The sequence below is a fragment of the Grammomys surdaster genome, unplaced genomic scaffold (genome assembly GCF_004785775.1).
Source record: "Grammomys surdaster isolate TR1022 unplaced genomic scaffold, NIH_TR_1.0 1162, whole genome shotgun sequence".
Lineage (NCBI taxonomy): Eukaryota > Metazoa > Chordata > Mammalia > Rodentia > Muridae > Grammomys > Grammomys surdaster.
The window spans coordinates 170,038-194,814 of NW_021605581.1; the positions used below are offsets into that span (position 1 = coordinate 170,038).

The 24,777-nt window shown below is 41.7% G+C and overlaps 1 protein-coding gene across 2 annotated transcripts in view; it reads left to right on the plus strand.

The window, feature by feature from the left end:
* Elmod1 (ELMO domain containing 1) overlaps positions 1 to 24,777 on the plus strand; it is a 56,651-nt gene that overhangs the window by 8,716 nt on the left and 23,158 nt on the right. For both annotated transcript variants that reach the window (XM_028783619.1, XM_028783618.1), the window contains exons 2-5: positions 11,713 to 11,813; positions 22,877 to 23,022; positions 23,164 to 23,192; positions 24,617 to 24,714. In XM_028783619.1, the coding sequence (XP_028639452.1) occupies positions 11,797 to 11,813; positions 22,877 to 23,022; positions 23,164 to 23,192; positions 24,617 to 24,714 (290 nt within the window). In that variant the 5' untranslated portion in view covers positions 11,713 to 11,796. The remainder of the gene's footprint in view (positions 1 to 11,712; positions 11,814 to 22,876; positions 23,023 to 23,163; positions 23,193 to 24,616; positions 24,715 to 24,777) is intronic.

Consider the following 24,777-nt stretch of genomic DNA (forward strand, 5'->3'; position numbering starts at 1 on the left):
TGTGTGTGTGTGTGTGTGTGTGTGTGTGTGTGTGTGTGTGTGTGTAGATTTATTATGAAGAACGGGCTCTTTGGATTGTAGCAGTTGAAAAGTTCACAATCTGTTGTCTGCAAACAAGAGACCCAGAGAAGCTGTTGTAATTCTATCCAAGGGCAAGAAGACATCACTCTCTCAGCCTACCATGTGAGAAGCAAATCCCTCCTTCCTCCTTTTGTTTCATTCAGATCCATAGCAGATTGGATAATATCGACCCACACTAGGAAGAGAAATATGCTTCATTGAGTGTAGGGATTCAAGTACTAATGTTAGCACTAATGTTATACAGAAAGTACATCCAGAGCCATACCCAGAAATAATGTAATTGGAACTCCTTGCCCCAACCAAGTTGACACATGAACTAACCACCATGGGACTCCCCTGCATTACATAACAGATCCCAGTTTTCACAGCAGGATTGAAAGTGCCAAATGTTTCCTTTTTCATACATGCTTGAGCCTTAGACCTGTTTTGGGCATCCATTCCAGGGGTTGCAGCCATTAAAGCCACTCTACCAATGCTGGACAGTGTGGAAGCAGTACCAGTCTGCTGGTGGCAATAGAGGTTTCTTTCCTTTCCTTTCCTTTCCTTTCCTTTCCTTTCCTTTCCTTTCCTTTCCTTTCCTTTCCTTTTCCTTTCTTTCTTTTCCTTTCTCTTCCCTTTTCTTCTCTTTTCCTCTCTCTCTCTCTCTCTCTCTCTCTCTCTCTCTCTCTCTTTCTTTCTTTCTTTCTTTTGACTATATAGTCTCCAAACCTGATTTCTTTGCCCACCTGGAAATCTGGGAAATTATTTTATGACAAATGAATTTTCTGCTTAAATAAGAGAGAGCAAGTTTGTTTTGTTTGGATTTGGGTTTTTGAGACAGTAGCCCAGACTGGCTTTGAACTCTAGTCAATCTCCTTGCCTTAGCTTCTTGAGTGTTGGGGTTGTAGGTAAGATCTATCTTGGCCCACTAGTTTCTGATTCTGCATTAGTAAACGCTACATGGGGCTAACCCTGGTGAATATCCCAGAGGGGTATTCACCAATCACTAGGACTTTCAGAGTATAAGGCATTCTGAGAGCCTCGAGGCGGGGAAGATGTTTATCCATTCTCAAAGTGTTTGTGAGAGAAGTCACCTGGCTGGACATAAGCTAGTGGTCTGGGGACAAGTTGAAAAAGGTAGGAACCCTGACAGCAAACTGAAGGTGAAGACACGAATCTGTGAGCATGATGATTTTAAAGATGGCTCCGGTTTGAAAGTGGCAAGTTAGTATAAAAAGGACAATAGTCAGAACAATAAATACTGTGTTTCATCTCTTCCAAGAGGCAACGATTTTCCTTCCTATTTAATGTTTAAAGTTTGGAAGTTTCTCGAGTGTGTCATGCATTGATCACCACCATTCTTGTCCTGGAGGTTTCCCCAACTGTATTTAGCTGAACCTAGGATGTCACTGAAATAAGCTAACGTAATCTGAGTAAAAAGCTAAGTAAGGAACTGGGGAGACGGCTCATTCTGTAAAGCACTTGCCACACAGGTGTGAGGACCTGAGTCTGGGTCTCCATGTAAAACTTCAGGTGCAGTACCCCAGAGCAGAGGAGGCAGAGATAAGAGAGTCCTGGGGCCGATTTTGCCAAATCCGTGAGTTCTGGGTTCAGTGAGAGACTCTATCTTAAAAGAAAAAAAAAGATAGCAAGCAGTTGAAGACACCTCTGGCTCTCATGGCCACCTGCACTCATGTGCACATAACCAGTGACAGACATGTACACCTACACAAAACTAAAACTAAGGAAATAAATACATGAAAGGGGGGTTTTATTTATACCAGGGTAATGCTTTCACATCACTTAAAGCATACTAGTCAGACTTGGTCATACGGCCGCCAATCCTTCTCCAGAAGCATTTGTATTTATCAAGAAAGTACATTTTGCTTTTAATGTGAGAAACTGTGTCCACATATTTACTGTCTTCGGTTGTGATCTTTCTTTAGAATTTTAATTTTCAAAATGAAAATATGGAGACTATTTTGTGTCAAGTGCACTATTCTATTTTTAGACTTCCGGGGTCTTTTAAAAGTCAGAGACAGAGTTCATCAGCTGTGCTCACCAATCCTTCACTGCCTTGAAAGGCAGACAAACATACGTTGTTGAAGGTGGACATAAGTAAATTTATGGGTGGCCTCGACTTGTACAGTGAACGTGGACTGCCATTGCTATAAATCACAAAATAAGCCCCAGATGAGTGTTTACGTCTGAGGAAGGGAAAACCTCCCGAGTTGTCATCTTCGTGCATGTCAGCAGGGCAGTTCTGAAGCTAGTTGCTGAGGAAAGAGGAAAGAGAGGCTCTGGAGCTTGGCCTCAGGGGACCAGTTCTGTGTGAGCATGACACCTCCAGTGGATATGCTCCGTGCCATGTGTGAACAGTCACTGTTCCATTTCAAAGACTTTCTTCATTCCCCGGAGTGGTAATTTTTCATATTGCTAGTTTTCAGTCCTTATGTGAATACCTTAAACCCCAAATTGCATTTTATCCATACTCCGAATGTGCATAGCCTTAGGATTTTTCTTCTCTTTTTCATGCCATCTTGCCCCTCTGTTGCCTTACTAATTCCTTCCTTTCTCCGTCTTTTTTGTCGAGTGTGTTCTCTTGTTTGCATTATATCCTTTTAACACGATGAGCCTCTTATCTTGTGGAGACTGGTTACTCCTCAGGACTTGATCAGCTGAGAATAGACATTATCTGAATTTGCTAATTTAGATCTATTTACTCACCCAACCGAAATCTGACGCTAGGCTCGTTTGATCTGAAAAGATTGATGGTGCTCTTGTTTGGTTTGTGACTCTGCCTGCCACAGCAGTTCAGGCGGGTTATTTTTGCCCAGACTCCTCACCCACAATCTGCGTCCCTGCTTCATGTCCCATGCAGATGTGTTTCCTGCTGGCATGCTCATTTTTTTTGGGGGGGGAGGGTTTTTTTCCTAATTTTTTGGAAATCATCTATAGACGAGCATACATACAGAGCATAATAAAGAACTGATGTGAGCTGAGTTCATCTGCTCTTTAAACCACACCAGCTTCAGGCAGTTGTTAGCGTGAGCCTTTCCTAGGGTGCGCACCTCTCCCCTCCATTTTGTCTTTTCTACCTAAACATACTGAGGATGGGGTGGGTCAAAAACAAGTGCATCTATTTCCTTTTCTTAAAACAATATTTAGTTTACATTTACTTTATGTGAGGGTGTTTTATCTGCACTATATACATATGTACCACATGCATGCAGCGCCGAAGAAGGCCAAAAGAGGGTGTAGGATCCCCTGGGGCTGGCACTATGGAAGGTTATAAGCCACCATGTAAATACTGGGAGTCAATCCCTGGTCCTCTGGAAGAGCAGCCAGTACTCTTAATCACTGAGCCATCTCTCCAGGCCCACTTTATATCTGTTTTTAGTAAAGTCCTAAATCTCTACCTGACTGAGGAATGCCATCTCTATTTTTATTGCATCATGTCCTTAAAAGACCATAAACATGCAAAGTCAGGCAGTCCTGGAAGCTGGTCTCCCAGATTGGGATATACATGAGCCCCACACCTTGATGGCTTCCTGGCTTTGCACTCTAGTATAAATGAAATGTAGGTTGTATTCTCTTTTCCATGCCTATCTGGAATATTGTAGCATGTGGCTTCTAGAGGCATCGCAGAAGAGAGCTGAGTGACACTGCATTTGAATCTCAGCTCTGCCTCTGCTAACCATAACCCTTCCTTGGAAGGTCCCTTAACTGCTCCAGCACGATATCCCCAGCTGCAAAATGGAGACAACAATTATGATTCACTTCAGGAAGTGGCCAGGATTGAGTCTATACAAGCAAAACCCATTGGCTGTTGCCCGACTTTTAGCAAGTTGTGTGTAGATATTAGTTGTTATTAATTCCACAAAAACCTGAAACTAAGATTTAATTCTTGAGGTCGGATTTTATACCAGGTAGAGGTAGCACATGCCTTAAATCCCAGCACTTGTAAGGCAGAGAACCAGATTTTTAAAAAAATGTACTCCATATAAATTTTTTAAATAGTGGGCTATCCATATTGGGCAGATGTTAGAATGAAGTAGTATTCACTTTGTGGGTTGTATTTTGTGTATATGCAAGCACCACGAGCCCACAAGCATTTTGGTTGTTAGAGCATGCAGCCAGTTAAAATTTGAAGACTGGGCAGAAGGTAGTTTTTTCTTTTCCTTTTCTGCCCCCACTCCCCATACAGGGATTAAGATTTTGAAGAAAGGAGCTCGACTGCCTCTGGTAGAGTCTCTTACTCGTTCCCTGGGGTGTTCAATGGGAGGATGGAAGAGATGGGTTTACTCTGTGGTACTTTACAAAGAACTGCAGGGAACTTCATGCTCAAAGAAGGCAGCGCTAGTCCCCCGATGTTGGGGGGCCAGGAGCCTTTCAGAAGCCATGGACCAGTGATCACTGTCCCTTCCCTCCCAGCTGGAAAAAGAGAGAAGAGGCAGATAACAGCACAGCCCCATACTGAAGTACCAACTCTCTGGGTGTTTGATCAGCAAGCTCAGCCATTTGATCTTTCTCTTTGGATCTGCTCATCTCTGTACACAGGGAGACACGTCACTGCAGGGCCCTGCCGAGCATCACAAGCCTAGTTCATCATCGTGTTCGTTATCATAGGAAAATAAGAGATAGGGTTTTTTTTTCTTCCAGGTGGGAAATTTAGAGTTTGTTTTACTAGTGTTGTTATTGATTGATGCTTTTAACATGCATTTTCCTAAGAAAGATAACAGCATTCATTCTGAAAAATACTACAGAGAGAGAACAGCACACCAGACACCGTAGAGTTTAGGAGCCTGGGTAGGAAAGAAATATGAAAAGGATCATTTCCTGGGGAGAGGGGAGGGTAAGAAGATGGTGTAGTAGGTAAGAGTGCTTGCTGCACAGACTGAACATAGATTCGGGCACCTGTAACTCAGCCCTGGGAACATAGATGCGGGCACATGTAACCCCAGCACTGACAGAGGCAGAGACAGGAGGATTGCTGGGGCTTAATGCACAAGCCTCCCAAAAGGTCAAGCTCCAGATTCAGTGAGAGACCTTGTTTCAGGGGATTAAGCAAGACAGTCATAGAACAGAACATTTGACACTTTCCTTTGGCCTCCAGGCAAGCGCCCCCCCCTCTTTCCCTCCCTCCCCTTCTCTTACACACACACACACTTTTTTTTTAGGTTTTTTAAACAATATTAAGAATGCAGAATACAACAGAAAGTTATGATGTCCACCCTAGAATAACCTCCCTCTAGGTAGAAAGTCATGGGAAAGGAACAGTCCACAGAGTGGATTTTGTGTTTTCCTTAATTCCCATGTGTTAGGAGCCTCGTCCGCCATCGCAAGATGGCGCCGGTTTCCTGCTTCCTGGTTCTTCTTGCGAGCCTTGCTTGAATGTGCGCCTGCGCAAGGCGCGAAAACCAGTATGCTAATTTGGCGACATCATAAGAGCCAATGAGTGTGCGGCACATCTCCTAAAGCGCTATATAAGCCACAAGCTTTTGGGGCTTGGGGTCCCTCGCCTCACTACCATCTAAGAGAGCTGTAACACTAAAAGGACTGTAATAAAAATGCTGCCAGAAGAATCCTGAAGCGTGGTGTTCTCCTTTTCGGCGAGGCGGTGCCCCGCACCCATGAAAGAGGTAGCAATATTGTCTAGCCAGAAAAATAGTAACTTTTTCTGAATTGAACAAAAAAGGTTGACATCTGCATTTGCCAATGAGTGAACTATATAACCAAGTAGGTAATTTCCATGTAATCACTAAAGTTAATAGACCAGTGTGTACAGACACTCCAGGCGTCTACTGTAGCCACACTGTGACAATGGTGGAGATGGAGGGAAATATACATGATAAATTGGCTACAAAGGATATGGCACTTGGCACCCTCACTGAAAAATATCAAAGAATATCTCCGAGCAATAGCAGCTCAAAGCACCATAGATTGCACCTTCTCATGTCTCACTACAAAGATTGCAGTAAACAGCACCCCCTTTGAAACAGAGAAACAGGCCATAATACGAACTAAGCATTTTTCTTTATAAGTTAGGCTAACTTACATAATCATTTGCCAATGGGCAATATGTTAAGTGGCATTTCACTTACTGTTTAACAACAAGCCATTTTTAGTGTTTCTTGGGAGGGAAGAAATAAAGTAGACCTAATTTGTTACTGTTGTTACCTTCCTGTGGAAGGGCAGATTATTATAACTGATTATTATTTTTCCCATCACTTTCTTCTACCCAATAAGTGAACCCGGTTGATACCACCTGATAAATATTCATCACCCGTTTGCTTCTTAGTCATACATACTACCATCATTATGCCAATTCAGGTCACAAAAGCTGACCCGAATTTATTTTTCCATTTTCTTAAGTGATTGTTGGCAAAATGATCTTTTACTTTAGATGAAGACATAAAGATAATGACAAAGAAATCGTGCCATGGATGCTCAGGCCCTGGGTGCCCACTATGTGCCTTTAGGTACTAAGCACATAGATGCTTTGGTCCATCCAGTCCTTGGAAGGTAGATATAACTACCCCTCCCACTGAACCCTAGACAGACTAAGCAGCTTGGCTAAAGCTACCAGATGGTCAGTTGTAGGTTCAAGCTATGAACTTTCTCTCCTGAACTTTGCATCATAACCACCCTTCCCTCTCTACCACATGACAACTTTCCCCAGAGATAGTAAGTCTTCCTCCTAGTTCCAAATTATGTTACTCTGTTTGATGCAGTGCCAGCCACAACCACCCCCCCAATCCCCACCCTGTGGTTAAATTTACATCATGATGTCTGACCAAGAACCCATGACTAGATAGGTCAAACTCCCCAGGAGAGAACTTAGTACTATTTTTCTGGTAATGAACATAAAATATTTTTATGATAAACCAATTTTGTAGCCATATGAAATTGAACTACTTGAGAGAAAATGGCCTGCTGAGTCTAACAATGTATTCCTGGCTGTACCTCATTCTTTACCACCTCTGCTTTGTGAGATCTCTAATTCAATCTCATCCACATGAAGAATTTGTATGAATTGCATGGTCTGTATATAAGGTTTGTTTAGTAAGTCCATCTGGACTATGATGCTAATTACCTGCTGAGATAGTCCATTTATTTGGCGCTCCATACCGTCACTTGGTCCTAGAAACCTAGAATGTCCCAAGTCCAGCTCTGCAGAATTCTGTAGCTCAGTGAATTCCCTGTTCAGTTGTCATCCACAGACAGAGGCCTGTGCTGGCTCCTCATTTTCCTTTGCCAACCCCACCATCAAAAGCCTTGCCAACTCTACCCACTAAGTATCTCTCAAATTCTTCACTATGTCTCTCTAGGTCACTGCCTTTCTACACCATTATCCCTACCAGGAACATCACCGAGAGCTTCTAAATGGTATCACCACCTGTAATTTCACCATAGGACAACTCATTCTTCATACTATACTCAGAGTGTGTTTTTAAATTTTAATGTTATTTTATGTGTATGGACGTTTTGCCTGCACAAATGTCTGTGCACCATTTGCATGCTTTATATACACCGAAACTAGAGGAGGGTATCAGATCCCCTTGAACTGGACTTACAGGTGGTTCTAAGCTACCATGAGAGTGCTGAGAATCAAACCCAGGTCCTCTGGAAGAGCAGCCAATGCTCTTAACCATGAACCATCTCTCCAGCCCCAATAATCAAATCATTTTTTTAAACTAATAATCAAATTGTGTTATATACCAACTTGAAAACTTGCAGTAGCCGGGCGGTGGTGGTGCACGCCTTTAATCCCAGCACTTGGGAGGCAGAGGCAGGCGGATTTATGAGTTCGAGGCCAGCCTGGTCTACAGAGTGAGTTCCAGGACAGCCAGGGCTACACAGAGAAACCCTGTCTCGAAAAACCAAAAAAAAAAAAAAAAAAGAAAGAAAAAGAAAGAAAAAAGAAAACTTGCAGTAGTTCTCACTACTCATGTGAGATGCTTCAGACTCTTTAATATCATTTACAAAGCCTTCTGATAGGCCTACAACATCTCATTGCCTTCTCACTGAGACCACCTCGGACATAGGAACATCCTCTCTCTATAGGCATTGTGCTTTCTTTCATTTCTAGGGTTTTGTATGTGCTCTTTAGGGAGCCCCCTATCCCCTGCATTTAAGATGGTAGTCTCTCTTACTTGATGTCTGGGGTCACAGTTCTACTTGCAATTCTGTGCTTAAGTACCCATCTGTTTTCCTGTTGTGAAGCCTGGGAGCTGTGGGACCAGGAGATGAGGTAGTGAGGGGGTAGTAAGGGTGTGTCTAAACCCCAGAGCACGCCCCCCATCCCAGGCTTGAATGTCCCAGTGTAGATAGCCTTGTGGCCCCAACTTTGCCCCCCCCCAGGAGGTCTTGTAGCCTGGTAGCCAGTTTAATTTCCTCTCCTTTTATAAGGTCATGTCCAGCACCGTCTGGAATTCCTCTTTATGCAGATGAGACATCCCTACACCCTGGCCAGGGCCAATAACACACTCATCCCAGTAGCCCCTACCCACCCACCCCCAAAGGTTTAAGTAGCCTTTGTTCCCCCAAACTAAGGCTGTCTCACTGAAGCTGTCTCCTGAAAATTTTGTTTTTCATCATTTCATCAGGCTCACAGCTACCTGAGCTTCCCCCCCCCACAACACACACACAGCATTATTGCCCCTCCTTCCCCTCTCAGGATCCACCAATCACAATGGACAGGGAAATGGAACCTGAATGGCGTCAGCCTGTATCAGCCTGTCACTCAAGATGGTTAAGTCTGAAGGATGCAGCCACACCTCTCTAATTCACCCTGTATCTCCACTGGGTAATTCTGGGTATAAGGCAGAAGAGGCATTAAGTCTTTAAAACATTTAGGTTTAAAATGATACTCATTTGCAGAGAAGTTACCCAAGTAATACAGATAGTTCCTTTATACCACCTCTCAATTCCCAGTAGTCATGTCGTGCACTGATGCAGTATACTTGCCACAGCTAACAGACATGTATTAGGATCTCGTTATTAATCCAAGTTCACAGTTTTCCTTTTATAAGTAGTTTCAATTTTGTTTTACTATTATTACTCTGTGTGTGTATAAGTGCAAGCACAAACTTGCCATCCGTGTGTGTGTGTGTGTGTGTGTGTGTGTGTGTGTGTGTGCGTGTGTGTGTGTAGGTCAGAGGGCACCTTTCAGGAGTCTGCTCTCTCCTTCCATCATGAGAACTGAATTCAGGTCATCATGCTTACACAGTGAGTGCCTCCACCCTCTGACTATGGCGCTCTGGACCGACCTTTAGTAACATTCCCTTAGCTCTTACTGTATTCCCCTTTCCTGCTTTCAGGACCCTGCCTAGGATACCTCGTTTAGAGACCCTATCTCCTTAGGAACACACCTCTTGGCTTCTGTACTTTACTAGACTTTCCTTATTTTTGATTACCTTGAGCATTTGAGACTCTGTACTCTGTGGTATCCCTCCCTCTGGGATTGTCTGATGTTTCTCCCCAGATTAGACCGGATAGGATTGAGTGGAAACCACAGGTATCATGTGCATACTGCTAGTTGCCCAGTGAGACGTCTTTTGGGTGACATTTGCCTTTAGCACCTGACTAGGGTAGTGCTTGTCACATTTCCCCATGTCACTTACTCAGAAAGAATACCTTACGGTATTCAAGAAGACACTAGGTCTAGCCCCCTTTAAGGAGCAAGAAGTTTTGCATAACTTCCTTGAGGACAAAGTGTCAACCTATCTAACTGACATTCTTGTGTGGAGGAGACCTATGTAGCCTTCTCCCTGTGTTTACTGATCCATCTTCCATTTGTGCAGATACAGAGCTGTGGCTCTTCATTACTCACAGGTTCTAATTCAATATTGCTTTATTTTGCTGCCTAGATTGTTTCTTCTCTGGCCACTGGGGCTCTTTCCATGTTTGTGTTTATTTTAAATACCCCTTTTTGCCTTAGGCACATCCCTTTCTGGCAAGATGTTTCTCAGCATGACCCAATTATAAATTGGCCATTTCTCCAAGACTCCCTGGCTCCTTGCAAAGGTGACTATATGAGAAACCATAAGATCTCTGGAAGCATTACATAATTAAATTAAAAACTGGATTCATAATTGGATTCACTTGGAAACCACGGATATACAAAGAATGATGTAATGTTCCTACCACCCCAAACGAGCAAGTATTATTTTTAATTTTGCTTCTGACATAGTTTAAAAGAAAAGCACTTATAACATCAAAGGTCATTTCTCCCCTCTCTGTCTTGCCAGAAGCAATCAACCACTTGTGTGGATTCTTTTTTTTTTTTTTTCAAACACGTAGACTGTACATTATAGAGAGTACTTGTAGACTCACATATGTGTTAAGGGGAAGGCTGGCCTTTAGTTGAGCTGTGTCCCCTGACTTGTGAGCTGCTCTAGCTGGTAGCTGTGGTGCTGCCCTCTGGTGTGTGCACACATTCTGTTCCACTCACTTCTCCTGAAGCTTTGCCCTTCCTTCAAGAGTATCTTCTCTCTGCTGTTATTTGAAGCCAGTTCTCTGTCGACTGCCTCATGTATCATCCTTACCAGAAGGAAGCAGATGTGCCAGAAGCCATAGGCTTTGGGAAAGCAAACATTATTGAGGTTTTTAAATATAAATGAGTCGTTTGACAATTTAATCGCTTCCATCCTCACTCTTTCCTCCCCTTCCAACTCCTTCCCTTTCCACAAATCCCTTTCTCACTGTCATGCCTGCCTGCCTCATTTTGTGACCCACTGACTTTAACCAGGGCTGTCTACTGGAACTTGGTGGCCTCACCAATGGATACACAGCTAAAGACAGTGACTTCTCCCTTCCCAGAATCCATAGGCAATAGGTGAGCAAAGGACGGGGGAGACCTGTGTTAACAGGACCAGACTTGTGCAGGCCAAGGGCATATAACCACAACTGCTGGGAGATAAGACTGTAATGCCACAACATGTCCAGAAGATGGTGTTTCACAGCCCCTCCCTGTCTTCTGCTCTTACAGTCTTTATCTTCCTCTTCTATGATTCTTCTAGGGTCTCTCTTAGGGAAATTTTGAACTGCAAAGAACTGTACAAATGTAATATCTTACTCCTCTGTTCATTGTGCAAAATACATACATACATACATACATACATACATACATACATACATACATATCTTGAACTTGGCACATTTATTTATTTGTTAGGGGCACCTGGCTCTTGAACAATTATTTAAAATCTTTTATTAACATATACTAATTGTACCAATTCTGAGCTTAACAAGAGTATCAGCTCCTTCCGGTTCTTTTGGAATTGTGCTTTTGGAAAGTTAAGGGTGCCGGGGTCATGGTGTATCTGGAAACCATGATAGTAGTTTTTATTATTCCTTATTTTATTTTTCTTAAACCTGTTGTTCCTTAAAATATTATGAAAAATATCTCCCAAAGAGAAGAGGCTTATCATTGAAGCTCACAAAACCATCCCCAGCAAGGGAGTTAAAATGCAAAGTTAATTGCACAGTTGTAAGGCGAAAGGCCACAGCTTTCGTCTCCAGCCTTTGGATTCCTCTAGTGGGCAGTTCTAGTGATAATGTTCTGGGCATGGAGCATGTTGTCTTACCCAAGCAAGACAGGAGGACTTTGTTTGGAAATCCAGTAACTCATCTAATTTTTCCCTGTAGCCCACACTTACTTTGCAAAAGCAAATTTGGAAGCAGTTGCTTGAAGACAGTTGGCATAGTATCCGGAGAGTCAACACCTGCACAATGAAGCACTTCCTGAGGTAAGTGACCTCAGCTCCCTCTGAAACTGAAATCTCCCTGCCTGTTAGAGAGCTGTTTCCTCTGTTTCTCGGCTGTGGTCCCAAGACAGGTCTGTTGGCACTACATCTTGAATGAGGGTAACGTGTGAGGCTCCTCTCCTAACTCTCGTCCACACTTTGATGTTGAGAGAGCTCTTGGAGACGACAGCAGAGTCTGGGCCCAAGAACATGAATGTTCTTCACAACCTTGGAGACATGTGTCTCTGAAGAATGATATGCAGCCACCTGAAACTTGAAGTCCATGAATCATCTATTAAGGGAGCAATGGATGTAATTTGTGTAAAATCTACTGCTCTGAAATAAAGAATTTTAAATCTCCAAAAAGTTAGGGCTTGGCTGACACACCAAAGCACGATAGTGTTTTCTCTGACCACAGTCTGTCAGCTTCTTCCTGCTGCCTGGTGATGTCTCTGTGTTATCTATTAACAGCTCCCAGACAGACCTGCGTGGAGTATCAGTGTTAGTATACTTTGGACAGTCCTGCTGTTTAGAAAATATCCGCTGGACATCTTATAACTAACTTCAAGATTACTAATTGCCATCAAACTTTCTAGTAAAATATATTGAATCATAATAAAATATGACAAAATAAAGTCAGTCTGAGTGTTAGAAAATTAAATGCATTTTCCAAAAATTAAAAAATGTAGTCTTCTTTCCATCAAGATAGTGACCTCCGTCTGTGACACATCCTGTGCTCTGCTCTGGTCACCCTCTGAGCAATGGGCTTGCTTCTTTGAAGAAATTATTTGACTCTCTCAGAGGCAGTTTAAGGCTTTCTTCTCCCCACTGGTTTTGCTTCCATCATTGTTCTGGAGGCATAGGTAAGGGAGTGAGGGACTCACTGTACTTTGATATGGTCAGTGGTGATTACTAGGTAATTATGCAAAACTCTCTGGAGATCACAATTACAGAGTTTGTCATCTTGAACAGAATATTCACTAACTTGTTTATCTCAGCTATGTGAAGTGATAGTATTTGAAGGATCACTAAGACATTTATTTGACCTGATATGTTTTTGGTTGATATAGTTATTAACCCACCTGTTTATACAGTCAAGAAAAACTGGTATGACTATCTGCCGAATGGAAATATGGATCCTTTAGCTGCAGAATCATGATAACAAGAAGTTCCATGTGACCTGCAGCTTAGCGGCCAGGAGCGTCCTCCATCACAGAAGTCAGGGTGATTGTGAGATTTGTGTCAAGCCTGTACTGCTGAACTTTTTCTTCTGTCTCAGTGCATTTTGGAAAAACTTGAGCCAAAACCATTCTACAAGAAACTGTAGCATTGGCTTCTCTAAGTTTCCTTGATAATTGGAATGAATGCAATGGTGTGTTTGTAGAGGCCCTAACACTTGATTTTAGAGGATCAGTGATACTGAAGCAGTGTCAGCTGTGTCTGCTAACACACACTTCTCTTGTTCCTTGACACATATATTTATAAAGATCACCTGTAATTCGTTACTTATGTGAGACTGAAGATAGAGGAGCAGACTGCACATTAAGAAGGAAATGAGGGGGCGGCAGAATGGCTTATAGGGTAAAGATGGTTGACTGTGAGTCTGATGACCCGATTTTGATCCCAGAACCCACATGGTGGAAGGAGCCAACCAAATCCTGCATGTTGTCTTCCACATGTGTGCTGTGCATACCCACATACTCACAGGCAAACAGGTACACACAATCACACACGTGCACACGCATGTGTACAAGCATGCACACATGCACATACACACAGATACCACATGAATAAGTGTTAAAAGAAAGAGGGTTCTCCACTAATTGCTTATTTTGAAAACACAAAAGGAGCTTTGTTACCCATTCTTTGTTGATTGCTGGTTTTTTGGTTAATATTTTGTTTTTAATATTTTTTTTACTGTCATATTGTTTCAGGTTTTTTTTAAATGTATATGGAATGTGAAAGGGTAGACATCAAGAAATTTAAAAACTCTATAAAGTTATGTTACTATTTTTCCCCCAAACAGTCCACAGTCCATTTTCATAGCTGTTGGGCAACTTTGGAAATCCTTTCATTTCAACAGAAAAAAAAAAATATATGTATATATATATATATATATATATAACATTGCCTGGGTGAATCAGGTATTAATTTTTGATTCATTACATTATGTAAAATGAGTAGCTGACTTTTACTGAGGAGAATTTCAGCATTCCTTAAAAGGCCACAAGGAGATTCATCTGTTAACTGAAATGTCCTGGATGAACACCATAAGAAGCTAGATTAACTTTGAGAAATCCAGATGGTAAGAAAGAATGTGTTTTAACTTACATTTAAACTATATGATGTCTATATTAGTCTTTTTTTTCCTAAATGCCTCAATCCAAACAATTTATTAAAAAAAAAAGTTTATTCAGCTCATGATTCTGGAAGCAGGGAGGCCCAAAGTAGAAGGACTACATCTGGAGAGGACCTTCTTGCTGCCAAAGACCCTGAAGAATCCCAAGGCTCTAGATGGTGAGAGGGGCCTATGACAGACACCCAAACTAGACTACATAAGAGCCCTACTTTCAAGATCATAAATGGATTGATCCACTAACCCATAAGTGGACTTGTTCATGAGGGTGGTGCACCCATGGCCTAGTCATTTCTAAAAGGTGTCACTGGTCTAACCCCTTAACATTTCACAGCGGAGATCAGTTTGAACATGAGTTTTGCACGGGCCAATCAAATCACAGCAGTAGCCGCCTCTTCGGCTGCTGCCGCCATTACTTATAGTAATAGTGGAGCTACTCAGAGCAAAACGGAAAAGAGAAAATGTTTTATGTGTGTTTCTTTAAACGCATCAGATAGAACAAATAATTGCTACAGGAAGAGTACTCCCAGCTGAGGATATGTTTGTAACTGAACGCAGTCGTGGAACGTTGGCTAACTGCCCGCGGCTCCCAATCTGACCTTAGTCACGGCTAGATAAAAAGAAATCAAAGGACACAGTGAATGAGAACAACATGTCCGTATGACCTCACAAGGAGGTCAGCATGTTTTAAACCCCGCGTGGAACTAAGGCTTAGCGTTTTACAGTACACTGTATTTATTTTAATTCAATTGATAGGTGCCGTAATGGGGCTCAAGACTTGTACTCAAGATCTTTGCCCTCATTAGAATTTCATTATTTTGAAATTGGATTTTTTTTTTAAGTCACCAGAACATTATTTTGGAACATTCTGAAAAGGGGAATTTTGAAGTCACTCCTTATAAATAATTGCCACTGACTGTCCCAGCCTTAGTTTCTCACTTCTCCATTGTGAACCTTCCTGTGTATGTTCATTCCTGAAGTAAGAAAAGACGGGCAAGAATTTGGCAAACTCAAACCTCCATGAGAGAAACTGAGCAACACAGCAGATCCGTCCGTCCCTCCAGGCTTTGAAGTAATTGGGGAAAGTATTTTACTGTTCTGATTGGCTAACTAAAGCCTCATCACTCACAAACATAACTGTATGGGGCTTTGAAAGTCCTTCACACTTAGCTAACAGTTAGGTAGACTGATTCTTCCAGTCATCACTTGCTGAGATGACACCCATATTATAACAATTTTCTTCTTAGAGCAACTATAGTAAGGGGCTGGATGAGCATCTTATAGAGGAAGACCAGGAAGCTTGCTTAGCATTTAAACACAGACCTATTTCCGGTAGCTTCTGCATTTTGTAACCCCCTACTGTGAGTCTTTGTGAGTGAGACGCATGCATGAGAGATGACCTCTGCCCCAGAACCTAGGACTTTTGTAGTTTAGAATAAGGACAGCAGGTAAAAAGCCACAATGAGCAACGTAGAGTGAGCGCTGCAGCACCCGTGCCCCACTTCAAGAGATGTGGACACCTTTTAGAGTGAGCAGAGGATAAATAGAGGAATTATGAGACAATCCTACATTTGCAACTATAGCATCAAACAACCCAGAAGCACGGTAGCATTTTTACCCCTACTCAAAGCAGGCTTCGAAGAGAATCCTTTTCTCTGCTAGCTTATCTCCCATTAACTAAAAACCCAGTCTAAGCCCTTCCCTTAGCACACATGTGAAAGCAGAGACCCAGAGAGGCAGAGAGGCATAGTAGCTTGTATGAACCACACAGCTCATACTGGTGAATTGCGGATACATTTGCAGTCTGATTTCTAGACTATCCAGGCAAATGTTCCTTCCGTCCAGTACCAACCGACTTCCTGTGCTTTTGAGGGGCGACAGCACAGGAGTGTGGTTATGCCTGAATTTGCTCAGTGTCCCTTGAAGCATTGATAGAGTTTACTAGATAAGGAAGCTATCTTTAAACAATAAAGACAAGACCCCGAAACGAACATGAGTGGTCCATGCACCCAACTCCTCTCACAGAAGTCGGGTACTTTAATCCACTGTCTCAATTTTTCCTTTTTCACGACACATGCATACACATATACACAAACAAGTGTATATGTGTATATAAGGCGTAAATGCACACACTCACACAATCCGTAAGTGTACAAGTGCACACAAGCAGCTCCTTACTCTTCATATCTCTTTGTGCACACGTTTTATTTTTTTTTCCATGCACTGAAACAAACAACTGTTTCTACACTCTTGCAGAATCTATTAACTTGAATCTTTTCCCAGTTATTCCCTCCGGTGCTGTCTCTAGAGTGTGCTACTGCTAGTCCTGTGCTGTGTTTCCCCTCAGCTTTTCAGGGGCTCACTGTTTGGCTATGTGACTATTTATTAAACCCCTTTCCTTCGGAGGCAAGATCAGTGGAAGCCAGGGGCATCCCATAGAAGCTGCTCTGGATTCTAGTTATTTATTTTTTTGAATAAATTTTGCCTCTTCCTCTGGAAAAAAAAAACACAATGGCCTCCCAGGTATTTTCTTACCTCCCTGTGGGACAATCTAGATTGGCTTCCCTATTGCCTAAGAGATGGCCCACTGGTAAGCAGCACATCTGCTCTTGCAAAATAGTTGAGTTCCCAATGCCAACTTCTGTCAACACACAACCACCAATAACTTTATCTCTGAAGTTCTAGCCACTGCAGGCAGGTACCTTCACTCATAGGCACACACACATATAGACACACACATACAACACACATACACACACATACCACACACATACATGCACATACCACACACATACCACACACATACACACACATACCACACACATACATGCACATACCACACATATACCACACATATACATACAGACATACACACAAGCATTAATTTAAAACAAAATCAATATTATTTTTTAATGACTAAGCTTTTCTATACCATTTCGGAGAACAGAACCGTACATTTTCCTCTAGAATTATTATAATATTTTTCGATATTTCAGTTTTAAATTTTTATTTATTATTAAAATAAAATGTACTTGTATTTGTGTGCATGTGTGTGGTCGAGTGCAAAGGCGTGTATATGTACTCGTATGTGGGGGCAAAGGTCACAGTGTTAGATGTCTTCCTCAGACAAGTTCCACCTTATTTTTTGAGACAGGGTCTCTCACTAAACCTGGATCTCACTGACTCCACTACAGTAGTGAGAGAGGGACCCCAGAGGTCCTCCTGTCTCTGCCTCTTCATCACTAGTGTTAAGGGTGCACATCACCACCCTGGCTCTTTACGTGGGCGCTAGGGATTGAATTGAGGTCCTCCTGTTTGAGATGAAAGTACTTATAGAGTCCTCCCCAAACCCTAGTTTAAAAAGTACTTTTATTTGTCAATAAAAGTTTACAGTTGAGATGACATTTAAGTATGTTTTAAATGTCAATATACAGTGCTTGCTGGTCCCCTCATGCATAGTATACACAGAACAAAAGAATGTGATTTTTTAAAAAACCGAATCTTGTGAAAGGAATGCTTTTCAGTATGAGATTTTTAATTTGAGTAATGACAGCATTAATAAACTGAGTTAACCCTCCATCTTCTTTTCCTTGGATGGAAGAAGATGAGCCATTAATTAATTATTTCACTGACCTCACAATCCCTGCGTATTCTCTAAACCCACAGATAGTCTCCCTGAATGTAAACACAATGCCCATCACCATGGCAACAGAATTAGAGACAGCATCAAACCGTTGAAAATAGTTACCCACCAACGCCTTTCATTTTTACTTTTCAGAAGGCAGTATGGTCTCTTCAGAGAAAGGGTGCTAGGAAAGACTGTGAACCCCCTCCACCTGATGGCAGGGCCTAGGGTTTCTCCCTGTCTGTAGGAGAGAAACATGTCTCCAGAGGCTCACAGGTGTTTTATTTCTCCCATATGTGATTTCCTATCCAGTTCACATATCAAATCCTCTGACTCTCTCTTCCCCTTTAAAAAGCATGTGAAGGAAAAGGTCTGCTTCAACAGGTCAAACACCTTTGTTATGTTAATTCTATTCCAAACACCCACAGATTCTCAGGTCATTTTAGTCTATATACATGATGCTGGGGTGCTGAGTGACTCTCTGTGGTTAGTGTTTCCACTCAGACCACTGTGATTTGAACCAACCACTGGTTCTCCATTTGGATATTCTAGTTTCTCACCAAGAGTCTACTTCTTGTTTATTACAGGATTTCTTCAAGCAAGAATTAACTTTCATTAGCACGTTCAATGAAACTATTCTTTAAGCCTGTTTTATCATTTCGAGTGAAGATATCAGACACCCATATTTTAAATTATGAAGTAGTATGCAACACAGCTACCTGTCTCTCATCCTCAGGCAAGGCACCACCAGGCTCCACCTGAATCTCCTCTTTCTGAGCCCTGTCAGCTCTCCTCTCATGAAGCAGCCTAGACAAGAGTTCACTTTTATTTGGTGACAAAGATATAATTCATTTTCAATAATTTACACTGATTGAGGCTAGAGAGTGAATTTCAATACTAAATATAGTCATAATTCTTTTACGGAAGAATATTGCTGTGAACTCATCCAAAAACCCCACTACACAGTGTGATAATAAACAACAGTAGCAGAAAACATTGGAGAAGGGAGACATACAGTAGCTCTTATTACTGAGTCTGTGTCTCCTTGTGCTTCAGCAAGGCATTCCTGCTCAGAGGCTGCAGCACCTCATTCTGAAACATTATAAGAAAGACATGATTAAAAATCAGAAGCAAGTGCACAACTCTACTGCCTGTGCATGGGTGACTGTCAGAGTCTTCACCTTCTAGTCCTGAGAAGGCCTACAAAATTTAACAGACTTGTCAGTAGTGAGTGGAGAAAAGCAAATGTCCTTAAAACTTTTACCAGTTGCTTATTCAGGTGGTGAGAAGCCCCCAGGCCTGTGTCATGGGGGAAGTGGTAAGACAGAGGGAGGTCTGTCTCGGGCTGTATTTACAATGCCCCCCTCAAACTCGAGGACATAGAGGACAATGGGAAAGGGGCAGGAATGAGCCCTAAGAGTTCCTCCATACCAGGAACTAGACAGACCTTGCCTCCCTCTCTCCACCCCACGCCCCTCTTCTCTCTCTCTCTCTCTCTCTCTCTCTCTCTCTCTTTCTCTCTCTCTCTCTTTCTCTCTCTCTCCTTCCTCAATCAAAAAGAAAAAACATATTTATGTGTCTGTTTCTTAATTTCCTTCTCTGAGTAATATGTCAGCACAGTTAACAATCCCACAAAGCATTCCACCATTTAAAATCTTGTCCTTCTTTTGATCATCAGGAATTTCCCCATGAACTTCCTAGTTGGTAATTGAATCCACGCATATAGGAATTTTGCTGCTCTGGTCCTTCCATTGGGTAAAAAGTTGGATTTACCTACTGTGTCGATGTAGGAAGGACGCGGATCTTCTACTTCCCAGCATGCCTTGCCTAGACTAGCCTATGTAGCAGGCACAAAATGGATTGTATCTCTCAAAATATTGATTGATCTGAAGATCAGGATATTTTTAGGATAGTATTTAGAGTGGCAAAGCTGTTCTTTAAATGAGGTGTCTATGTATGTTGGCTAATTAGTAAAACAAGGGACAGACTAGAGAGTTATCTCAGCAGTTATAAACACTTGTAGCTCTTGCAGAGAACTTGAGTCTGGCTCCCAGCACCCACACAGAAGCTCAAAAAATCCCTAACTCCAGTTCCAAAGGACCCAAGTCTCTCTTCTGGACTTTAAGGTACCAGGCACATATGAGATACACATACATATATGCTGGCACACTTATACACGTAAAATATGTATCTTTAAAACAAACTTACCTTCCTTCAAAAAAAGAGAGAGAAAGATCAGTGGAAATTTAAATTTATCTTGGATAACAAATAGTGTTACAAAGACAGCAGGCTTGAAGCTCATGACAGAATAGGTAGCACGTGAGTGCCAGGTTATCGGGAGTTTGTTATTCATGGTTTGCTGGGCAATTTATGTGACTGGGGCAGGGCTGCCATAGTATTCTGGCACTTCCTCAGAGTGATGCTTTCATCCTAAGCCCACCATGGAATTCCACTGCATTTCACTACTCTTGACAATGTAAACACCTTTGGGGGTATGAAAAAGAGAGAGAGAAAAGCAAACAGAATGTGATGTCTTTTTTTTTTCTCTTTTTATACAAAATTATCTGCTTGTAAATGCCATGTGGACTTTTTCTTTTGAAATACAAGGAGATTTGGAGGAGAAATGACACTCAGGCTCTAAGTCACTGCCTGACACATCGAGGACACCTGATGTCTTGATGTGGTAGTCACAGGGGTGACATTCCAGAGACCAATTTAAGCGATAAAATAGCTGGTGCCTCTACTCTGGGTAGAGTGACTATGAAGAAGCTCTGTGCGTTAAAAAGCTTCTCTAGCTGTAACCAATACCTGAGAGCAACTTCAATGGAAAGATTTACTTAACTCATAATTTTCAAGTAATTGCTGTGTCCTATCACTCTGAACCTGTGGTGAGGCAGCAGTTCAGGTCAGAGGTACTCAGGGAACAAAGCTGCTCACCTGTGACCACACAGCAAAGGGATAGGATCCCACAGTCCCTTCACGGACAGGCTCCAAATGACCTAAAGACCTCCTGCTTGGTCTCACCACTTCCCAGGAGCATCTTCCTAGGGATCAAGACTTTAAGAACCCAGCCTTTGGAGAACATTCAAGTTCTAAATGATAGCATTCCCATAAACAATTTTTAGAGCCTTTTAACTCTCAAGATTTGGTACAACAAAGACCCAGAGATATGCAATCTAGAGTCCTGATACACAGACTTGAAAGGGGCTTTGTTTGGACACTAGTCCTCATACTGAGGCCATTTGCAATTGAAAGCCAGAACAGAACAGGTAAAGGCTTTCCTCCTTTATATTTATAATAGAAGTAATACTTCCCAGAATTGCTATCATTGTTGGCTGGAGACCAGTCAACAAAGAGATAACTCAACCTTTTTTTTTTTCTGGAATAGTCATCCAATAGAAAAAAAAATGGAGCACATTGAGGTTTTATCATTTTTTTCACTTGCCTAATCAAAATGTTCTGCTAAATTTATTTTTAAGATAACTTTTTTTTTGAAACCTGTTATTCTGAATCCTACCAGAGCTTAGAATGTATTTGCCTTGAACACTTAAATGTCAGATTTCATAGTAATGATTTCATAGTAATTGGCTGTGCACAGAAGAAAACATATCTTATTATGACTTATGGTGATCATTTTATACACTTTAGAGGTTTTTTTTTTATCAGTTTTGAGCTTTTTTAAATAATATATATCAAAAAGAAAATGTACTTAATAGATCAAGGAAAAATACTGATGATGACTCCAGTAATTAGCAATAAATCACTATTAAAATTGTTTTATCTCTTAGAGAAAACTTAGGTCATTATGTGTGTATTTGACTGCATTTTTTTCTGTTTGGTAACTATTGTGAGCATTTCTATGTTACTAGCTATCCTAGGGTGTGATTTTCTTGCCTGCAAAAAGTATTCCATTTTTTCTTTTTGTGAAGCAGCTTGGATACTGGCACTTTCTTGTCGTGTGTGTGTGTGTGTGTGTGTGTGTGTGTGTATTTATAAGATCTAAAGCTTGCCCCTTTGTACACATTAGACTCCTAACTTTTAACACAAGGTTGTTGACGGTATTTAGACCTGAACAATTCAAGCACATGAAGAATATAACCAAATAACTGGCTGGCTAACTGGTCAACTAAATGAGTCACATTGTTAAGAATGTTAACCATTGTAATTTATCTGAATAACCATAAACATCTTATTCTGGAACTAGAGGTAATCAGAGAACATTCAAATCTTTTAGAAACAACACAGGCGGGAAGTAATGGGAATAATTCTGTCTCCTAGGAACATAATGTGAAGAGATGGGCTGAACATAACATTCTGGGTGACAGGTTGTCATTGTCTCTAAAGCAGGAGGTACTGTGAGGGTTGGAACAACAGCACAAAGGAGCAGGCACTTCCATTTAAAAAAAAAAATCTACGTAAAAAATAAAGTCACAAGTTCAGTTACATGCAAATACATATATGTTGAAGAGAACGCCGAGGTGTCTCTGGAAAGTTTAATCCAGAGAACACTATCCTCGTGGAGGAAGGTCAAAAGTGCCTCCTCAGCAAACTGAAGGGGCTAGGGAAGCTTTAGGGCAGAAGCAATGGATGCTGGGATTGGTCAGTAGTTACAGAGCCAAAGGCGAACAGCAGAGGGCAAGAGACCACATAGGGAGACAGGAAAGATTGGGAGAGAGAGAGGAAAGGAGAAAATGCTAGCAGTGGACCATGAGTAGAGGGCCTTAAGGGATGGCTGGAGACAGTGGTGGGGTGGGGCTGGGCTGCTGGGGGCGCTGAGCAGCCTTTCATCCGGGCAATAGGAGGCACACGCAATCCCAAGTTTCAGGCAGAGGCAATAATAATAATACTGACTGAATTCCAAAATACTTTAGACAAAGATGGTAGAAGAATCTCAGAGTTACCATCAGCTTGTTGGTGTCGTGTAAATCATGGGAACTGTCACTTTGCGGAGTGGAGTAGTGAACACCCGTGGACGCTGAAATCTAATGGCTGGTTTTCTTCCCGGCTTCTTTTCTTGCTGGTGGTGGCTGCTTCTGTTCTCTCTCAGCTTTCTATCGGAAGGGTGCTGTCTTTTGTTCCCCACAGGATGTTGATCCAGGTGTGCCTATATTTTTACTGTAAATTTTTGTGGCGCTGCATGAAGTTTGTGATGCGGAAGCTCACCGGAAGGTGTGAACTGCAAAGGATTTGCTATGGCACCAAACCTGGAGCTTCCAGAACCATGAAAATCGGTGAGCGCTGAGCAGAAGGGAGGTCGGGGTTCAGAGGTGGTGGGATTGAGGTTGCAGCGCATAATTCCGTAAGTAATATTCAAACACTCATAAAGCGCCCTTTCTAATGACATTTTTGTGTGTATGTTATTGCCTTAACAGAAACGTCACTGAGAGATTCAAAAAGTAAGGTAAATAAAATTATTTTCTTGCTTTTCAATAACTTTTCACTGAGGGGCTTATGGCTATCATAAAACAAAAAAATTGTGGGATAGTGAGATGACTCAGCCTGTAAAGGTAGTTTGATGCCCAGGTCCCACATAGAAGAAGGGACTCCTTCAGGTTTATCCCTGACTTCTATTCATACAGTGTAACGGGTGTAACCCACACAGGTATATACACAATGTAATAAAAAAAACTTTAAAAACAATAAAAACTAAAATAAAACTTTCAAGAACAAAAATGTTATCTCTGACTAAAAGCTAATGTAAACAAGGTAGTTAGGTCATTGTTGACATACGTTTTTACATATATGTCAGTTTCTAGACAGATTTGTAAAGTTTAATTTAGTATTGAATTCACTCATTTTATACTGCCTCTTAAATCATAAACTAAGAATATAATAACAGTATCAGCTATCTGATAGCACAGTAACCAAACCACTTAACTTTATACTTGAGATTTTCCAGTGAAGTCAGAGAAGCCACCACATTAATGATAAAATAGTACACAGGGCTAGAGAGAGGAGTCACTGACTGGAAGCTCTTCGGAGGACCCAAGGTGGGTTTTCAGCACCCATAGGGCTCACAGCCATCAGTAACTGTATTCTGACTTTCAAGGGCTCTTCACACACATGATACACAGACACACACTCAGGGGAAACACCCACATAGATAAAATAAAATAAATAATTTTTAAAAAATGATTACACAATTGACTACCTATACAAGGAAAAATGCTTTATTTTGCAAGAATTTTAATACTTTTACCTCAATTTCTTGAACTTTGGCAATCTTTTGACCAGTGGTTCTCAGCCTGCAAGTTGCCTTTGGGGGTCAAACGACCCTTTCATGGGGGTGACCTAAGACCATCAGAAAACAGGGTGACCTAAGACCATCAGAAAACAAGGTAACCTAAGACCATCAGAAAACACAGATGTTTTCATTACAATTCATAACAGTAGCAAAATTATAGCAGCAATAAAAATAATTTTATTGTTGGAGGGTCACCACAACATGAGGAACTGTGTTAAAGGCTCACAGCACTAGGAAGGTTGAGAACCGCTGCCTTAGACTGTATCCCCAGGACCTCCAGTCTATCAGGTTAAAAGGAAATCATATCGGTGTAATATAAATATTTTAAACCAAACAACAAAGGTGAGGAATGAAGCAAATTACAAACCTTCTCTGTGCTTGCTGTATGCCAAGTACCGTAACTAGGAAAATGGCGCTCTCCCAGCTGTGGAAGCCTGAGGAGCCTTGGAATGCAAGCACATCAGCCTGGTTTTGGCGCCTGCTTGCATACAGAAGTGTAGTACTTGAAGCCTCCATCCCAAGAGGGATTATTGAAGCCATTGGTGCTGATGAAAGAGACTGACTGAAAGGTGTTTTCTCAGCTGTTGCAGACATCAGTGAGCGTGCATCCTGATGCTATCGAAAAGACTATTGATGACATCATGGAACTGAAAAAAATTAACCCGGACATCAATCCACAGTAAGAATTAGACTTGTATGTGAGAAATACAGAACATGGCTATTCCCCTCTCCCCTCTCCCCT